Genomic DNA, 19,807 nt, shown 5'->3' with positions numbered 1-19,807 from the left:
ATGGTACACAAAAAAGCAAATAATGAAGATAGTCTCAATATGTTTGCCGTGGATTATATTTATTTTCCTATTTGGTAAAATCTTTACTTGGCTGAAGCACATTGTGTTGTTGTTAGTGTTGTTAGTTGTTAGTGTTGTTAGTGTTCATTGTTTGTTCTTCACACCTAATGTAAGATTGATTGGCTTTGGCATTGTTCTAACTCTTCAGATAAATGGTATAGGAGCATAATGGGATGTTGCTTCATATCACTGTCAGGAAAATTACTGCAAGCCTTATGGGTTAGGATTCATTTGTTATTAACTTTAAGAACTCAGGGAGGAAAGAAGTATAAGATTCAAAGCAGCTGACTTTACAGAAAAAGAAGGGTGTGGACACCTGAAAAATTATATAGGTGGGCAATATACATTTCAGAAATTGTGAAGGCCCTAGAACAAGAGCAAAGCACTGTAGCACTGCAGGCCATAACAAGTAGATGAGAGTCTGTAGGACCAGTACAGATTTAACAAAAAAAGCACATCAGACATGTCTAATTTCCTCTAACATATGCTTCTTCCCCTTTACCCAGAATACCTGTTATCCTGTCATAGATCTCCACCTAGCACAGCGTTTAATAGTGCCTCAGAGGAAGCTCTCACAGGGAAGCCAGGGTGACATAAATGGAAAAGTGGTTTACATGGCGTAGTTTCAAAGTAAAGGGATGGATGTAGTGCACCCGTGGTGCTTTGTCTTGAACCTGTAACTACTTATTTTCATTCTTACTTAGGATTTCCACACTACTCGATGAGGCAATTCCAACCTGTAAGCACGTGGAAAGTTAAGTGTGGCATTCAGACCAACAAAGACAAGTTGTGCTGGAGACTTGCCTGAGCTGAAGCACGCACAAGGCCCAGAGGGACCAGAGCAGAGCTCCGCAGACATGGCCAGAAGTGCACAGCTGGGAGTAAGGTCTGCCTGGCAACCTGCACCGGGGCAGCTCCGGCCGGGGGGCAGCCGGGGCCCTGCTGGGAATGGTGAGCGCTGTGCCCCACTGGGTAAATAGAAACCTGGGCATTGTTTTAAACAGGCCAAGTAACATTATAATTCCACGAGGCATTGGCGAGGTGTGTTTGTTTGTCGTGATGTTTAAGGAAATCGTGGGCCAGCTGGAGAGCTAGGGGGGACAGAAGAACGGATGGCCGGAAGGCTTGACCTGTGAGAAAGGGTTATAAGGATTACATGACTGTGGAAGATTGATGGCAGGCGAGGAGTGTGGCTGCCCCCAGACCGGTGGGTGTCAGCGGCAGCCGCAGATAAGGCCAGATATTGGCCTGCTGGCACTATCGCGGTACTGGCGGCACAGACGAGCCGTACCGTAGGTACGGGTGGACATCAGGTAGCACATCACGGTTCAGCGAGACCAGCAGCACAGAGACTCGGGGAGCGCGGCCCGGCCTAACCCACCGCCCTCACGGAGGCGGGACAGGGCAGAGCTGCGGCGCGCGCCACCCCCAGGATTTGAAATCCCGTCCCGTGGTGCCCCGGGGCCGCCGCTGATTGGCCGGGCCGGGCCGTGCGCGGTTCAAAGTGGCGTTGGCGCGCGCGGCCGAACCGAGTCCCGGCTCCGCTGCAGCGCTTCGGTGCCGGCTCCGTCCCGCCATGGCTTCTTTCAGCTCACAGGGCGGTGGCACCAAGAAGGAGGAGAAGGGCAAGAACATCCAGGTGGTGGTGCGATGCAGGTAAGCGCGGTGGCCCTTCTCCGGGTGAGCGTTGGGGGCCGGTCCGCGGGCAAGCCGCGGGGAGGTCCCGCATTGCTGTCTCCGGGACTTGGGCCCAGCCGTTCTGTGCTCAGTGCCCCGGACAGCTCGCGGGGCCGGCGGGCCGAGGCCGCCGCCGTGCGACAGGCACTGTGCAGCTGTGGCTCTGCTGGGCTGCTGTGCCCGGCTGCGGATACCTGCTCTGAGGGATTGCGGCGAGAGAGCCTCCCCCCGTACCCCTGAGCGGCCTCGGCACCGTGCTGGGAGCTGCCTGTCCCGGGCACTGGTCTGCCGGGAAAGCGGCGCTTCCGCAGAAGTAAGGCTGTTATGAGCGACTTTTTATAGCTTAAAAAGGCAAAAAGCTGCAGTTCCTGATCTTCATTCAGTGCACACCCAGTATGAAGTTGTCTTGGAAGTTCAAGAAGAGCTACGCAGAATTAGTATGATATCCGATACACAAAAACCTAGACTGAGTTTTGCCCTTCTGTGGGCTCCTGTGGGAAGTCGCTAAGCTTTGACAGCTAAAAACGTTGCTACTCCCGCTCTGGTATATCTGTCACATAACATAACTTCATTGATGCAGACTTTACAGGGGACAAACAATGGGATGGGGGTCTACTGCTGAATTGAAAATGACTAAATGTCTTGGTTGATAAGATGAATTTACTTTTTGGTATGAAATGATAAATTTCATATACCATAAAATTAGGTTCTCTTTGTAATTCTGAGGTGGTTTTAAGGGATTGTTTGCTAATACTAGGTCTTAAATAATAAAGCATTGTTTGTTAAAACTGTAGTATTGGTAATATATTATGTATAGTGTTTAAATTACCTTTAGAAGTTGGGGTTTTTTATCTCTCAATTGTTCTAGAATAGCTTTATCAAGTATTAATATCTATTTTAACTAAATATGATGCTCACTATGAAAGTAGCATTAGGACTGTCCATGCTGGAGTTCTACTTTTGTTGTAGCTCATAGATTAATTGCTATGTCAAGAGTTAGTTTCTAACCTCTTAGAAGTTCCTTGCCCGCTCATGCCTTTGTAGAGCTTTTTTTTTTCCTAATAGCTTCAGTTTATTTGAGCTAGTAAGTCTTTCTTCCACCTTTCTTTTTTCTTCTGCATCCAATCAGATTGTCCTTATCTTACAGATATGAAGGTAGATGCAACTGTGTTCTTTGGTGTCCTGATTTTTCCCCAAAACCTGATCAATCTGAGCATATAACAAATCTTTATAAGCAGCATGTCTACTGAGCTTTGGTAAAACATGAATTTGGAAACTCAAAATGCATCCATTAGCGTTGTTAATATGCATAACGTACTTCATACTTTGGGGTGAACTTGAGATCAAATGTCCCCATGGCACGCCAAGCAGCTGCTTGTGTAGTGGTGATGGTGGTGATCTGTACTCCTGCTTCAGCCCAGCTAAATTGTTCCCCTACTATCACAGCCGTGGGCTCTTGTACCTCCTGCCATGGACTGGTTCAGTGTTTCCTGGTTACACAGCAGAATGTGTTCATTGTTCTGTTACTTTCAAAGTCATGAGCCTGAAGCTGTGACTTGCTCCTCTGCACAAGATTTTTGTGTTCTTGTGTTGTCATCAGTCGATCTTGCACCCAAGTGTGTCCCATGGTCTGTTTAGAATCTGACACTTCAGCCTCAGTGATGTATTGAGGGAGAAATGTTAGCCACAAAGTTCAGGAAACTCGAGGTGTCATGTGCTTGTGGTTTTCTTGTGTTTTGTTTTTCTTCTTTAACATTATATTTGAAAGAGCATCTGAAGTGTCTCTAGTGTTAAGATATTTTAAAGAGTACAAGATTGTAGAAGTTATGTTTTCAAGCTGACGGCTCAGGTCACCTATAAGGTTCTGGTGTTGCTGCTTACTGTCCTGCAATTAGTAGGATATGTTAGTATTTTTGGTGCTTTAGAGTGTTGTGTTATCAGCATTTGATTCACTATTGTGTTAACTTGCATGTAATGAGTGGTTGGGTTTTTTTGTTTTGCTTTGGTTTTTTTTTTTAAGGCTCTTATTTGGACAGTTGTTGGGTATGTTTAATCTTCTACCCCCTGCAACAGGACATGTTCTGATCCCTGTTAGCTGTGTGCATATCTATATGATCTTGAAAGCGGTTATAGGCCTGTTAAAAATATGTATGTAACAAACAAAAAGCCTGAGTTGTGTCACAGTGGAAAAAAAGGAAAAACAGGGTCTGTAAACTGCCAAATTGCAGCATTTTTTCTTAAACAATTATTCAACAGATAAAGTTAAAAACTGGGGTTTTGCCCGGTTTTACTATTCTAGATGCTTAAACTGAGTGACATTTCTGCTTCATCTGTTTGTGTTCTGGTTAGCAATGATTTCAATCTGATATTTCTGACTCCTGTCCTTTTAGGCCTTTTAATGCCTCAGAACTTAAAGTGAGCTCCTACGCTGTTGTAGACTGTGATCAGGCAAGAAAGGAAGTCAGTGTCCGCACTGGAGGAGTGACAGATAAGTCATCAAGAAAGACTTACACGTTTGATATGGTTAGTAACTGCTTGGGGACTTCCAGAAACAAGCTGGTACTTAGTGTTGTGTTACACATTATATGGGATGTGTTGTCTTTGTGCCAATAGGTTTTTGGAGCTCAGGCAAAGCAGATTGATGTATACAGGAGTGTTGTGTGTCCCATTTTGGATGAAGTTATTATGGGCTACAACTGTACAGTGTTTGCGTAAGTAAGACATTAATTACTATTAGGAAAATTTATTTGTATTTTAGTTTCTTGTTTACATTTTTATTTTTATTCTCTCAGTTATGGCCAAACTGGTACTGGCAAGACCTTCACAATGGAAGGGGAGCGTTCACCCAATGAAGAATATACTTGGGAAGAGGTATATTACCACTTCTGGGATTTCTCTTGTTTGTACTGTAGTTCAAAGTTGGAAACTGCAGAAGGCTAAAGAAAATCAAAAGTTGAGGCCTTTCAAATTCTGAAGCTGACTTTCCTTAAGTTTTTGTAAATTAACAAATGATCTCATTTATTTATATGAAAAGGACAACTTAACATCTTTAATGTATTGCGCTCAACTCTGGGTGACTTTTATAGGGAAGATCATCTTTATTCTTATTTATATACAGTCAGACTGTTTAGTTGAAACCCTACCCCTAGCTCCAAATCCCTTTCAGTACATTTATAAATCAAATACTTTTTTATTTTACAGGATCCGCTAGCAGGTATCATACCCCGTACATTGCATCAAATATTTGAAAAACTCACAGAGAATGGGACTGAATTTTCAGTGAAAGTCTCTCTTTTGGAAATCTATAATGAGGAGCTTTTTGATCTTTTGAATCCTACTCCTGATGTTGGAGAAAGATTGCAGATGTTTGATGACCCTCGAAACAAGGTTAGTGTTACAAAATTCATCTTGAGGCTTTCAGGATTGCTGAGAGATGTATAATAAGCATGTATTAATTTCTGACAGAGGGGTGTAATTATTAAAGGCCTGGAAGAAGTAACTGTACACAACAAAAATCAGGTTTACCAAATCCTGGAAAGGGGTGCAGCCAAAAGAACAACTGCAGCTACTTACATGAACGCATATTCCAGGTAAAAATCTTCCCCATTTCAGAAGCCTTGTTTTGTTCTTTCTTAAACAGGATCTTACTGAAGAAATAAGCAGCTAGTGCAAACATGATATCATGTCTATCACAGTGCAGACTATCAAATGTGGGTTAGAAAGCCGGAGTTAAAATATCTTCCTTACCACGTGCTGTGGGATGATTGCAGTAGGTGTATGAAGGGGTGTCATGGTTTAGCCCCAGCCAGCTTCTGTAAAACTTGCAAATTCGGTTGTGGAAGCTGGGGATAAGATTCTATGGCAATAAGGGCTGCTTCATATGGTTGCAGGTCATAGAATGTAATAGGGGCATCTAGGTCAGAAATAACTTTTTTTATTACTGCTTTCACATTCTTGAGCTGCAGATGTGAAGTCTATATCACTGAACAAGTAGTGATCCAGTGCTGCAACAGTAAGGAATGTAGTACCCTGTCTGTATTGTATTTTAATTTCAAGATATACTAAGCATGTCTGTCTATGGGTGGAAGGAAATGGGTGTTTTCTACCACTGATTGGAACACAGAACTCGTTTTGTCTGAGATTCCAGGGAATTTTGGAAATTGATGTGCCTAAGGTGTTGTTTTATGTATGGTCAAACTGGTGTAATTTGACATCTATGGCTTTCTATATATGTCAGCTTCCTCTAGTAAAAGCTTATTAAAGGAAAACACTGGAACATGTTGACCAGAGAAATTGTGGGTACTCCATCCCTAGAAGTGTCCAAGGCCATGTTGGACAGGGCTTTGAGCAGCCTGGTCTAGTGGAAGGTGTCCTTGCCCATGGTAGGGGCGTTGGAGTTAGATGCAACCATTCCATTATTCTATTATCTTAAACTGTATTACTGTTTCTGATTGAAAAATTAATTAAACTTCTAAATTTTTAATATTGGATTCAACTAGTTGCTAAATTTTCTTAGCCTGCATAAAGAAAGTTATGTTCCTTAATCTCACATTCTCTGAAACTGTTCTTAGCATAAGGACTGAAAAAAAATCTGCAAGTCAGTTTTCATGTGATGCTTGTGAGTTGAGAATACTCAAATGTAAGCAAGACCAAGGCATTTCTCTTGCTTTTCCTTGAAATAAGTGAAAATCTATAGGATTGAATGAGTCAAATGTCAACCAGTTGCTTTATCACTGTTTTTACATATTCATATACACACACACAAAATTATACTTAGCAGAATAACTTTGTGTATTGAAAATGTAATTTGTAATTCATGGGCTAAATGTATTCTCTATAAAGAGAACAGAACTTGCAGCAGTCATATTACAACTAGATCTTTGGCTTTAATGGAACATCTGAAACTGGTTTCTTTTGCAGCCGTTCCCACTCTGTGTTTTCAATTACCATCCATATGAAAGAAACAACGATAGATGGAGAAGAACTTGTTAAAATTGGAAAGCTAAACTTGGTAAGTATTTGAACTAAGTGTCATTGATAGAATTTTTAGCCATGTACTAGAGTTTTTTCCTGATAAAGGGAAAAATTACTGCTCTCAAAGTGAAGTGTATTTGTCACTCTGAAAAATATCAGTCCCATTTGTCGCCCCAGTGTCTCCTGAAAAACTGGTAAGCTCTTTTATGTGTTCTGCAAGACTTTGGGGCAAGCATTCTTCAGGGTGATTGAGACAGAAGCATAACCTGCCTTTCAGGTTGATCTTGCAGGAAGTGAAAATATTGGTCGGTCTGGGGCTGTTGACAAAAGAGCTCGTGAAGCTGGAAATATCAACCAATCTCTGCTGACACTTGGAAGAGTTATTACTGCTCTAGTGGAAAGAGCCCCTCATATTCCATACAGGGAATCTAAACTCACAAGAATCCTTCAAGACTCTCTTGGAGGACGGACAAAAACATCAATAATTGCCACAATCTCACCTGCATCTGTAAATCTTGAGGTAAATTTAAAGTCTGAAAACCTATTCCTAAATTAAGTAATATATTTTGCTAATGATTCAAAAATATGACTTAATTCATCAGCTTGACCTAGTGTTACATCTGTTTTTCATAGGAAACATTGAGTACACTGGAATATGCCCATAGAGCAAAGAACATCATGAACAAGCCTGAAGTTAATCAGAAGCTAACAAAAAAAGCTCTTATTAAGGTAACTAGACATATAACTTAAAAAATGAAGTTACAAGTTAGGCATGACTTCTTGTTAATGTAATCTTTGCTGTGCAGGATTTATGAGTATGGGAGAAACTGTAACTAGTAGCAGTGCTTCTCTGAAGTGATTTTAATTAATGAACTGATGCTTTTAAACTAAAGCTGCGCTTACATAGCCATGGCCCCTGCAGATATCGGAACTGTTAATAAGGCTGAAGTTGAAAAGAGGGCTATTGCTACTAGCTATGACTGTGGATATTACATGTTTGCAATTTTGCACTTTCCCTAGAAAGTGCTTGAATTAAAGGGAACTTGTCAGTAAGTACAAGTGAAGAGCCAGTGTAAAGTAGCTCTGTCCCTAAGGAAGCTGGGATTCCTATTGTAAGCTGCTAAATGCAACCAAGTATGACCTTCAAATGGAACATTTCAATGCTCTACATATAGCCAGTGGTAGGAATTTAAATGGTGCTATACTGAACTTAGAACAGAGGGGAAGTACTTTGCTCTTGTGCTTATGCAAAACTTCTGTAGAGCACTACCTTTGTGAAGTATCTGTTAAACTGAGTATCAAAACCAGAATAGAAATGTTCATGTTTACACGTGGTTGTTTCTTTATGCAGGAATACACTGAAGAGATTGAGCGTCTGAAGCGAGACCTTGCTGCTGCTCGAGAGAAAAATGGAGTCTATATTTCTGTTGAAAACTATGAGTATGTCTTTAAAATTTCTATAAAATTATTAGCAACAAATCTCAGATACTGGTACCTATACTTATACAGAAATACTTTCAGATATATTTTTAATCCAGGAAGTTGAAGATAGTTGGGAAAACTTAACTGTTTGGTCAACTTGTTCTTTCAAAATTGATGATGATGCAGATAAAATCTAATTGGCTGGCACTGAGGAATTTATGTATGTGTGGAACTTACCATAAGCACTAGCCAGCATGCAGATTTATACATGCAGCCTTTTTTTTTTTTTTTTTTTAAAGTGGAAGCTAATACAGGAAAGTAAACTTGATATACTTAACTTCACTTTTAATAGGGCTAGTTTGCACAGAAAGTTTACAATGGAAAATTGCCTTAAATCTTCTCTGCCTTTAGTGAAAATTACTTGCTATTCATGTAGAATTTTCCAGAATTACTGAAAATGTAGTGTAAATCTTGAAGATACCTCTTACTTGACTAATTTGTTTCTTATTTTAATCCTTGCTTGAGAGCCCTTAATGGAAAGCTGACAGTCCAGGAAGAACAAATTACAGAGTATATTGACAAAATCAGTGTCATGGAGGAAGAATTGAAAAAGGTAAGTGTTGTTTTTCAGGTGTGCCCTAAATCTGCCAAAAAATTGAAGAAATTCATTCTTCCTGTCAAAAGGAGGAAAAAGACTTCAAAGAACAGTCAGAAGATTGTTTTTGTTGTTGTTGGTCTTGAAAGTTCCCCAGTTAGTCAAGAATGGAAGCTTCATAGTCCTTGAATTTAGGAATTTGAAATAATGTATATGAAATTGCAGGTTGTAGTACTTATTTTTAAAGCTGTTTTCATGTCTACTACTATAATTTTCTTTGCTGAACTTTCAGCAAAAAATCTGCTTGTAAAATGATATCATCTTGAGGAGAGAGAGGTCATGAGCTTCCTTTTAACAAATTACACAAAAATTGGAGCTCCTTGTTTAAGAGAAATGTAGATATTAATTTGCTGGTATATGTAATTCTTCTACGTAATCAGCTTTACTGGCTCTTCTCAGTCTATCTGGTTATGTTTGTTCAGTGGGATTCTTTTCCTTGTGCTGTAATGGTAGTTTGCTCTTATGTTTTGAGAGGGGAAGCAAGTGATTATTACAGTGAGAATGCTGTTGGCTTGATATTTTCAGTGATTACAAAGACTATAAAACCTGACCTGAGTCCTACAGCTGAAATTGCATTGCCTTCTGCATTGCATTTGCCTTCTGTCATTGTAATGTAATTTGAGAGATGTGAAATGAGACTGTCACATTTATAAAGAGTGGTGTTGCCTTTTTGATTGTCTTCCTATTTAGGTCACTGAACTATTCAGAGTCAGTAAAAATGAACTTGAACAGTGTAAAACAGATTTGCAGATCAAGGAGAAAGAACTGGAAGAAACACAGAAAGATCTGCAAGAAACCAAAGTTCAGCTGGCTGAGGAAGAATACGTGGTTTCAGTTTTGGAAAATACTGAACAAAAGCTTCATGGCACAGCTAGCCAGGTGGTCGCAGTTCTTGTACCTAATGTAAAACAGCTTCCTATCTCTGGGAGTTTCATGGGCTATTCAAGGAAACCAATTGTTGCTAAAGTGTGATGTGAGTGAGACAAGACCTGAATTTAAGATGGAAAACTAGGGTTAGATTGCAGGACTTTCTCTGTGGTAGTATTGACAGTTGACTGCTAAACACTCTGGTTGGTCTGGAACTAACTTTCCCTCAAGCCAGTTTGTCATGGGAGTTCCAGTGCTTTGCAGTATCAATTATCATGAGTTTTTTTGCAGAATAAGTAATTTTCTTTCAAAATTTTATGACTGGTCCTGCAAAACAGTAAGTTTTACATACCTGAAGGACCTGGTCTAGTGGAACATGTCCCTGCACATGGTCGGAGGTTTGGAAGTAAGTGGTCTTCGATGTCCTTACCAACCCAAACCATTCTATGAACTGGGGTAGGAAAACAGCAAAAAGCTTTGAATCATGTTGTCCTGTCACCTCTGTGTTTTAGGGTATGGCTTTGATGTGTTTGTAGATTAGTCGAAATTATCCAAACAGACTTGAGGTAGGGAGAGAGTGTGTGTCCTGCTATTTAAACTGCAAAGTGATGAAACTTGTATCTTCAGGCACCATGACTTTCTTTTTATTTGGATTCCTGTAAGATTAGGAGGTAATGCCTGGTTTTTACATGTGGGTTGTGGAGTGTTTGAGACAAATAGGTACAGATATTACTTATGCTCACTACAAACCAGGACTCCACTATTTGTATGAATTCTAAATTATTTATCACAGGACTGGTACTAAAAACCTCTTGCTTTAGTACCAAATTAAAAAATATATTTACTGTCAGATTGTTCAGAAAAAAGTTGAAGTGCTCAGGTATTTACCATTCTGAGTGACACCTTTATTCCTTAAATACTGAGGAAGTAATTTATTAATGCTTTGATTTTAAAGCAGAACAAATGGTCTCTAGTAGGTAACTTTTTCCCATGTTCTAAAAGCATAAATGACATAACACCGGGGTCCAGAACAGTTGTAATTTTATGGCGTAAAGGGAAATACCTGTCTTTACAGAGAGCTTCTTAAACTCAGAACTGTTTGCCTTTCCTTATATAATATATGCTTGACTTCTTGTTTAAAGACTTACTAAAATAACTTTAAAAATTACAGTTACTAAGTACAGTTGAAGAAACTACAAGAGATGTGTCTGGGCTCCATGCGAAACTGGACCGTAAGAGGGCTGTTGATCAGCACAATGCTGTTGTCCAAAATACATTTGCAGAACAAATGAATGCTTCATTCAGCAAAATACAAGATTCAATTACTGAAAACAGTTTGAAGCAGCAACAGATGCTGGCAGATTACACAAATTTTATAGGTAAGTGTAATACCTGTATTAGTAGTCATCTTGTAGTAATCTCAAAGACCACTTCCTAAAATGTGTCTGTTTTAGGAAAGAGGTGCCTTTATTTAAGTGACATAATGATTATGGTTGCACCAGTAATGTATCTGGGATGATCCACAGCCTTCCTGTAAGGGGCAATTATGTGATGAGTAATAAAAAGAGTTCCTATCTTGCAGGGGAATTTTTAAAAAGTTTGTAATTCTGGATTTCTTTTGCAGGTGGCCTCCTGTCTACCAGTTCTTCTACAGCAGATATTCTTGCATCAGTTGTATCAGCATCTTTTGCCTCTCTTAAAGAATTGGTGTCTACTGAAGTTTCTCACATGTCTGAAAAAATAACACAGCATGAGAATCTATCACTTGATTGTAAAGCAGAGCTGCTGAGATTAATTGTTAGTACATTTGCATAGTCCTACTTAAATATTTGAAACTGGTTTCGATCAAAAGGGGTTCTGTAAATGTATAGCATTTTTTCTGGTGCTCTTTACCTGTATCTGCTTCACCACCTGACCATGATTGTCTCTCCCATGTCACCCCCACAAGCTGTAATGTACTAAGTAGCATATACTGCCATAATAGAGCACATGGATATGTACATAGTAACCTCTTACAAATGTAGGTGAAGGAACAGCCATGTTCTGGTTTAATGGGTTTTTTTTTCCCCCCCTTCCTAGGAAGAGCATGAAACTGGATTAGGAAGAGCAGTAAATAGCTTGACACCAGTAGTAGAATTTATCTTGGGGTTAAATTGTCAGTTCCAGAGTAACTTGAAGAAATATTCTGCTGTGGCTGATCAGGTAATGCACTTTACCTGCCTCTTTGCCTTGTGCTCTTCTCTTTCAATTTAATTTACACATAATATGTTCTTTGTTTTTCTGCACTATGCCAGAGTGTTTCCACCACTTGTCTGGCCTTTTCCCCTTTATGCTGTCCTACGAGTTCTGTCTTTTAACTTTCTTTCAGACTTTTTTCCTCTCCTGGGTGTGGTAAATTTGCTTGTTCTCTATATTGGCACAACTGCTTGCCTAAGTGCCACAGTAGAATGGCAAAACACAGATGCAAAATATTTATGTAACAAATATATCATGATACATTTAATATACTCTTCCCCCTGTATTTCAGAAATCTGAAAAAAAAAAAAGTCAACATAGGCAAGTCCTACCACTCTAAAAATTTTCTGCCTTCATACCAAATTTTTCTATAGTCCCTTTGTGTCCTGGGGAATGTGATGCTTTATCTTGTTAACAACAATAAGTGCAAACAATACTGCAGTTATTGAAGTCTTTTGCTTCAAGTTAGGGTTCTAGTCTATCTCGTGATACCTGTGTAGAACTGTGGCTTTCCCCCCCTCCTTTTTTGTCAAATACAAGTCTTCAAGTCTTGGTTTCTGGTGACCTGTTTCTCTTGCTGAAGCATTTTCCCCTCCTGTCAATTATAGCTAATAAGATATCAACTCCCCTTGTCTGGAAGCTTTTTATTGGTTTTCAGACTTAGGCAGCAGATAGTCCACAGCTTATGAGCTGTTGCTGTTCCTTATCTACTTTCCCATTTTGTTTACCTTGCATGTCAAATTTTGTGTTTGGAATAGCCCCCACACTAAGCTCCAGTCTCAAACTTTAGGTTATTCCAAGTGTGACTTTCTGCCTTTTATGCACAATACTTTATTAATGCCTTTTGACAATTTCCTCGGGGAAGAGTTTGTTTCTATGTCAGTTATGCTAGGGAAAATATCAGTTTCTTAAGTCAAGATATAAAAATATAACTATAAGTAAAACTTTTTTATTTTTTAAGATGGAGGAGCATAAAAAGGAAATGGATACCTTCTTTGGAGATCTTTTTCTCACTCTGAAAAAAATACAGGAACAAACAGCCAGTGGCTTTGCTCAGCTCCAGCATAATTGTGACAGCTTAAAAGAAGAAGTGGAAATGACGAGGTTGGCACACAGAAAGGTATCCTTAGAGTAAGAAAACATCTGAACACCAAGTGTGATTGCTTGCTTTGATTTAAACTCTAATGTGGTAGTAAACCATTGTACTGGTTTCAGAAAAAATGTCAGGAGGGCAGTGACTTGATCCTAATTCTATTCAGCTTTTGTTAAGCTGCTTTAAGTAGTTTATGTAGGAACGTAGCAAAATCTCCCTTCCCCTTGCTGTATATCCAATATTCCTGCATTTACATGTGTCTCCAAAAAGGAAGTGTCTGTATCTTCGCTACACAAAAATTGTACCTTCTGCTTTAGAATTGCAGAACTCTGCCTTTTCTGCATTTTTAATTCAGGCATTCAAGTACCCTTTGAGACTGTTAACAAGTGCAGAATTAACAGCGAAACTTGTAATTTTCTTGATAGAGTGCAGCCGAATTGATGTCTTTACTGCAAAGCCACCTTGAAATTTTTGCTCAGGAGACTCAGAAAAACCTAACTGATGTACTCACAAGAAATGGAAGCCTGAAGACCACCATCACTGCTATGCAAGAAAACGTTCACCTGTAAGGGGCGCATTCTTTTTGCTGTACGCTTATGGAAGATAAACTGTATATGAAGAGTTCTTCAAAATTGGATGCTCTCCATATTTATGTGCTTATAAACCTGCTGGTCATGGCCTGTACGTTAGAGCTGGGTTCTGCCACAGAGTGTAGATCATAGTTGGCCTTTCCCTAGAGTAAACAGTAGTTTAAAAGGCTTGCCCTTGAACTTGTCTCCAGAGCATGTTGTGATAAAGTTTCTTTTTGGGAGCAATATGCTAAGGAGTGTCCCTCAGTGTCTGGACTTCAGGACATATTACAAAGGTTTAGCTATAGACAGATAATAATGTATCTGTTGCAATGTTTCATTTAATTGCAGACTGAATAACTAAGGTCTTGCTGAAGTCATTTTTAGTTTGTGGTTAGGGTCTTTCTGTTCTCTTTTAGGTTTTTTTGGTTGGTGGGGGTTTTGTTTGTTTTTTTTTTTTTTAGCAAACCTACTGCTGTAAGTGCTGGAAATTTACTAAGTAGAACAATATTATAATTAACTGGTTTGATAGAACTGTGCTATTTCACTGGCTCTGGTTTCATGTTTCTGAAAGTATACTGTGTTAAAATCTGCCTTTCAAAATCTCTAAATTCTTACAAATATGTTGTTGCAGGAAAACTACAGACTTAGTCAGCAGTACAAATTCCAATCACAACAAATTTACTGCATCTCTGGATAATTTCTCTGAAGAGCTCAGGAGCTTAAATGCTGAAAACAAGGCAATGCTGGAAGAATGCAATGACCACTGTCAACATCTTCTCACCAATCTCAAAAATGTGTCTCAGCATACCAATACATGGAGTGAATTTACAGCTGCTCAAATGGTCAACTTTACTAATCAGCACCTGTTGTCATTCCAGGATGAGAAACAGCAATTTCAGTATTTACAAAAGGTACTTATTGTCATTTGTAGTCTAATACAACATCCTGAGACAAACTTTACCACAGGATTTTTAGAGGGAAGAAAAAAGTTCTAGTCAAAACAAAACTATGATTATTTTTTTTGATAGCAGTGTCATGTTACTGAGCTTGAGAAGATGTAATTAGAGGAAATCAAAACCCTAAATTAAGAGGAAGACTTTGAACTTCAAGTGCCCATAACCTCAAAAAATGGTGCCATGGCTAATGCCATCCAACTGACTTGTACATGTAATCTGAGTGTTTTACATCATCTCAGTGGTGTTTAATTCTAAAGCTTTATCTACAGTACTGTCCTTGGGAGATGCACAGTGATCAAATGCAGGCTATTTTCTGGAGGATGCAAATAATTTCATTGGTCAGATAGATTGAATCAATATGGGAGAAAGTATTCCTTTTAAGTGTACACAAATTCTGGTCTCTTACCTAAGAGTTTCTCATGTTTTGGGGCTTTTTTTTTTCATTTCCATCACAAATTTCTCATCCACCCTGGTTTTATTGTTGTAATAGGCAATAAAACAGGCAAATTCAATATTTTGCGAACTTTGAGAAGGAAAAACTCAACTAGAAACTTCCTTCACACAGAATATTCTGAGTTGGAAAGTATCTCCAAGCATTGAGTCCAACTCTAAAAGCATTTGTTGTCTCAAGACCTCTCTGTGTCTGTTGCACCTGCTGAACACTTCAGGAGTTTTATTTCAACAGGAATGGCTGAAAACACAATTTCCTTTCCCTGTAAAAAAGCATAAAGGTTCTAGTACTTGTAGGATGTTTGTATTCAGGTGAATATCCTAATTCTGTGCAGGGTTTGTGCATAGAAGCATGAGGAGTCTGATCTGAACCAGATGGCATCATCTTTTTTCTTGTGACTAGCTTTCTAAAGTGATCATACTTTCTAAGAAACTGACTCTTCTGAAGATCGCTCTCAAAATGAGAGTGCAAAACTGGCACTGAAACTTCTCATTTTGAGGTCTCAGTTGTTTCGTTTCAGGTCATGTCACTAATCATGCACCACATCTTAGAAAAGAGGCCATAGTCTTACCTTTCCTGTTAACTTGGTGTTTTTAGTTGGGTTGGTTTTTTGTTTCATTTTCAGAAAAATGAAGAAAATTGTGATAAAGCAATAGCTGAAATTACTGACCACATTGGCAAACAAAAGGCTGCTGAGGAGAAGGTGGTAAATGACCTTCTGGATCAGATAAAGTTGGATCAGGAGGTACTTGTGGAGCAGAAGCTGGCACTTAAGGAAGAAGTACAGCATGGACTAATGCAGATTAATGGTTTCCTGCAAGAGGATCTCAAAGTGGATGTTCCAACAGGTATTTAATCAGGTCAGGGGCAGAATGGTCTTAAAGAAGACAACTTGAGTTCCAGAATTCATAAGTGAAGGTTAATGGCGACATAACCTGGCATCCTTACACCTTTAAAGATGTATGCAAAGAATGGTGTGTGAACAAGGCATGATTTCTGTAATGAGCTGATGTAAAATTGAGGATCTGAAATTAAAGCAAACACTGAAAAGTGTATCATCTTTGTTAAAGGGACGACTCCACAGAGAAAAGACTACTTCTATCCTGTCACACTTGTGAGAACAGAGCCCCGGCAGCTACTTCTGGAGCAACTAAGGCAAAGGCAATCAAATCTGGATGCTATGCTAAGCAGTGTGGTAAAGGAGATGGAGAATAGTGCAGGTCAGGTATGTACATAAATGGCAAATGAGGCTCTTGAATGAATATTTCACGTCTTTGAGGTTTGTCCAGGCCCTCTTGGAGAGTTGACTGGAACCCTAGGGCTGTTGTAGCCTTTGTGTTTTACAGTGTACTTGGACTCAAGTGTGCTGAGCTTTTGACAAAAACCATCTCTTGAAAAATAAGTAATGATATTAATAGTTTAGATTTCTTTCTTGTTTTTCAAAAATAGAAGTTCCATGTCTTTTATGGATCTGATCATTCTTAATACATTCATTAAGGAAATTCAGACATTAAATAAATCTTTCTGGAAAATTTCTGTTTTAGGACCTGTTGGAAGAGGAAGGAGAGTTGCAAGAACCCAGTGAAAGCCTTGCTTGTGACAAATACTTAATGGATACAAATGTGTATTGCCACACAAATGGTGGCATTCCTTTTTTCCAGGTAACTTCCCCAGATAAGCAAAACAGCTGTGTATTTGAGAAGAAATATTACTGTTCCATAGCAGTGCTGTAGTTTCAAGTGATTTTTTACATTTTAGGGTAGTCTCACAACTTGTTCAAATCCTGTAGATAATGCTTTGTTAACCTTGTGTGAAAGTAACAGCAGATTCTGATAGCAGTTAATAGTTGATAAAATACTGTAGATTTCTGACAAGCTAGGCAGACAGTTGAAAACTCCTCAGCAAATAATCCTCCATAAAGAAAGTTGTCATAATTTGCTAGACATATGTTAATGGAAGAGTTCAAAGTACCTGGAGTATTTTCTTAGAGGCCTGACAGAAATACTGGCATTCTTAAGTCTTCATGGGGTTGAGTTTTTTACTTACTTGCTTCTGACCCTTTTGCTCTACCAATGTATCAGTGTGAACTTCTTGGTATACTAGTCTAGGGGTTTCCTTGCTGGGGAGAGCATATTTTCTTGTTGTGGACCCTTTAAAAATAGCTGTTGAGCTTCTGTATGTCTACAGTCAATCTCTTGAGTAACTGCAATATATTAGGAACCTTTTTCAGGAGTTACATCAAGTTTTTTTCTCAGAACACTATGTACTGTATTGCACATGAGCAGAAGTCTTTGATTTCTTTGTATTGTTTTAACATTGGGTATTTTCTTTAAATCCCAGCACAAACGAAGTGTCAAAAAGGGTAAAGAGAACAAATCCGCAGCTCCAATGGAGAACAAAATGGAGGACATGACAGAAGAGTTTCTTCAGAAATCTAAGCATCCTTTAAGATTGGTGAACTAAGATATATCCTCTGCAGATCCCTGTTTTCAGATATTTCTATCTTACTGTCTTACTGAGCCACAACTTTTTTTGGTATTCTCAGTGTCTCTATGTAGTGATATAGTGATGCAAAGTTGAATCAAAAGATTTACCTGCTCAATCTCATGCCTTGGTTCCATTTTTATATGTTGCAGCTTGCAAAGTTTAGAGGAAAAAAACCCCTGCAGATTATGGTGCTGTTATGTTATATATATATGTTGTCAAGTAAGAAATTATCTGTTTCTCAGTAGATTTTAAAATACCAGAAAGGCATGTGGAAATATGCTTTGCCAGCATTATGAGTTAGCATTTTATGTATTAATTAGCTGTAAATAAGTGTTCTGGTTTTTATACCTGCTTTTTATTCAAGTTCCTCTGTTTTTGTGATACTTCAAATAAATTAATACATCGAGAATGAATGTATAAGCACCTTGCTCAGAGTAAAGCTTACCTAATTTTCTTATGGTGCCAGGTCTAATTTAACTAAAACATTATCAGCTATATCATCAGTGTTGTGCTGTCAGAAGGGGATGGTTCTCTCCCTTGTTTCACAGAAAACAATAGCTTTATTTCAGTGCCTCTTCATTGTGTGGAGTCTTACTGCTGGGTCTTGGGCTTTTTATTTGTTTAAACCTCACTGTTCTTCCTCTTAACTTGCAGATGCAAATTCTGGCACTTAAAACTTAATGGGCTTAATTCTCCAGTCACTAGGTTCCATTTTCTTGCACTGTATGCCTGTTAACACTGACTAGATATTAACATAATCTTCCACAGTGGTTTAAGAAATCCTCTATTAACTAAAAATCAACCCAAAGGTTGATCCCATAGCTGTATTGAATAGCCTAAGCTAAGTGGGAGAGGTTTGCACAGGCCTTTCACCCTACTACATTTTCCCTATGCAGCTGACAGGATTAGTATGAACAAACAAACTGGAATAGCCAGTAACAGCAGGCTTACATCCACAAAATCATGGCATATTTTGTGTTCCCTGTCTTTATCCTCTTTGAAACTCTCTGCCTTGACTCTTTGGTTCCTGCTGCACAGGGACAGCCTGCTTTCCTTAGCAGCTGTACGAATTTTGGGGGCTGCTTCACACTTTCCCTTTTTCTAAAGTAGCCCTCAACGCTGTGTTGTCCTTTGTTTGCAATGGTGGCAGTGATCTGCTGATCATTGCTCCATTGGCCCAGGTATCTGGAGGCTACACCAAAGCTGAGCAGGATGAACAATCTGGATGCAGAACATGTCCTGGCCGCCCTGTCTGTGCCTCCTCTCCCACTAGATGGCCCCAACACTAAAGGCTGGTCTGAGCTCAGGTGCTGGCTGCTGAACAGGACTTGGAAATATGGCTTTTGCCAAGCTTTTCCTCAAGCATCTGTCAGAAAAAAGGTTTCAAAATCTAATATTGGATTTATGCTTCCATATGGAGAATTCTGTACTCAAGCTTCAGTAGGGGCTTGCTTTATGAGGAGCTACACTTGTGTAAAAGATGATCTAGTGCATGTCTGCATTACTGCGGGGCCACTAGACCGTCCTGGTGACCAAATTCTTGTCCTGACTTGCTCTCTGTTCCCCACCACATGGGCATTGCCCAAAGCAGAAAGCAGCAATAATTTGCTTTGGTGCATTGTAGGGTGTATGACAAGGAGAAAAGAAGGGTAAGAAAAACAAAGCAATAGCTGTTTCTTGTGTGCACTCCTTGTAATCACAGATCATACCCAAAGGGAAGAAATAGTACTGTCCAGATGAATTTACTGTCCAGGTGGGTTGATTTTATTCTGTGTAAGACATCCTTTACAAGAAGGGTACAAAGCCATTTCCATGGAACAATTAGCCAGGTCACCCACACTGCCTCAAGCCAGCTGAGCATGAGGGAGAGTTGTGGTGACTGAGGCTCTAGTGTATGGCCATGTTCTAATTAATCTAATTAATACTGTTTGGATTCTAGATTAATGTTAAAGTGAGACAGCTCTTGATTTAACAACAAACTTAGATACAATGTGGGGAAGTGAAATAAGGAAAAATAAGTTTAAATGCATGTGAAGGATTAAGAGAGCCACAAGAAGCACAGATAATTAAGAGTCACCAGCTTCCTTTTCAAGTGAAAAATGAGCAGCCAGGAGGAAAGGGAAAGGAAACTTCCTGCTTCCTCCTGGAAATCAGGGAGCTGCAGCACTTGCTGCATCAGATTGGTTGGGGGATGCAATGTTTATTTGAAGAGAGAAAAGACTGAGCTGACTGGCTATTGATTACTGCCTTTATTTTGGGTATCAAACAATTGCATGGGGTTAGAGAGGAGTGAGGAGAAGGTGCAGAGTTGCTAGACTGCTTCTCTTTTTTCGTTAGGTGTCAGTCAGCATTGCAATT

General features: G+C 39.3%; 1 protein-coding gene across 1 annotated transcript; it reads left to right on the top strand.

Annotated features, from left to right (window-relative positions):
- Nucleotides 1-1,625: 1,625 nt before the first annotated feature.
- KIF11 (kinesin family member 11) lies at nucleotides 1,626-17,425 on the top strand (the record flags this gene model as incomplete). The annotated part of the gene is made up of 22 exons (XM_084210442.1): nucleotides 1,626-1,716; nucleotides 4,128-4,260; nucleotides 4,351-4,448; nucleotides 4,530-4,608; nucleotides 4,939-5,124; nucleotides 5,203-5,327; nucleotides 6,658-6,748; nucleotides 6,989-7,231; nucleotides 7,345-7,440; nucleotides 8,063-8,151; nucleotides 8,659-8,746; nucleotides 9,479-9,667; nucleotides 10,827-11,034; nucleotides 11,280-11,452; nucleotides 11,735-11,857; nucleotides 12,852-13,010; nucleotides 13,409-13,548; nucleotides 14,187-14,466; nucleotides 15,588-15,810; nucleotides 16,033-16,187; nucleotides 16,507-16,623; nucleotides 17,303-17,425. The coding sequence occupies exons 1-22, from the start codon at nucleotides 1,637-1,639 to the stop codon at nucleotides 17,423-17,425; spliced, it is 3,198 nt and encodes a 1,065-aa protein (XP_084066568.1). The 5' UTR covers nucleotides 1,626-1,636.
- Between the last annotated feature and the right edge of the window lie 2,382 nt (nucleotides 17,426-19,807).

The sequence above is a fragment of the Fringilla coelebs genome (assembly GCF_963513975.1).
Source record: "Fringilla coelebs genome assembly, chromosome: 8".
NCBI lineage: Eukaryota > Metazoa > Chordata > Aves > Passeriformes > Fringillidae > Fringilla > Fringilla coelebs.
Note: the sequence above shows the minus strand (reverse complement) of the source record. Positions and strands in the feature narration are given on the sequence as shown.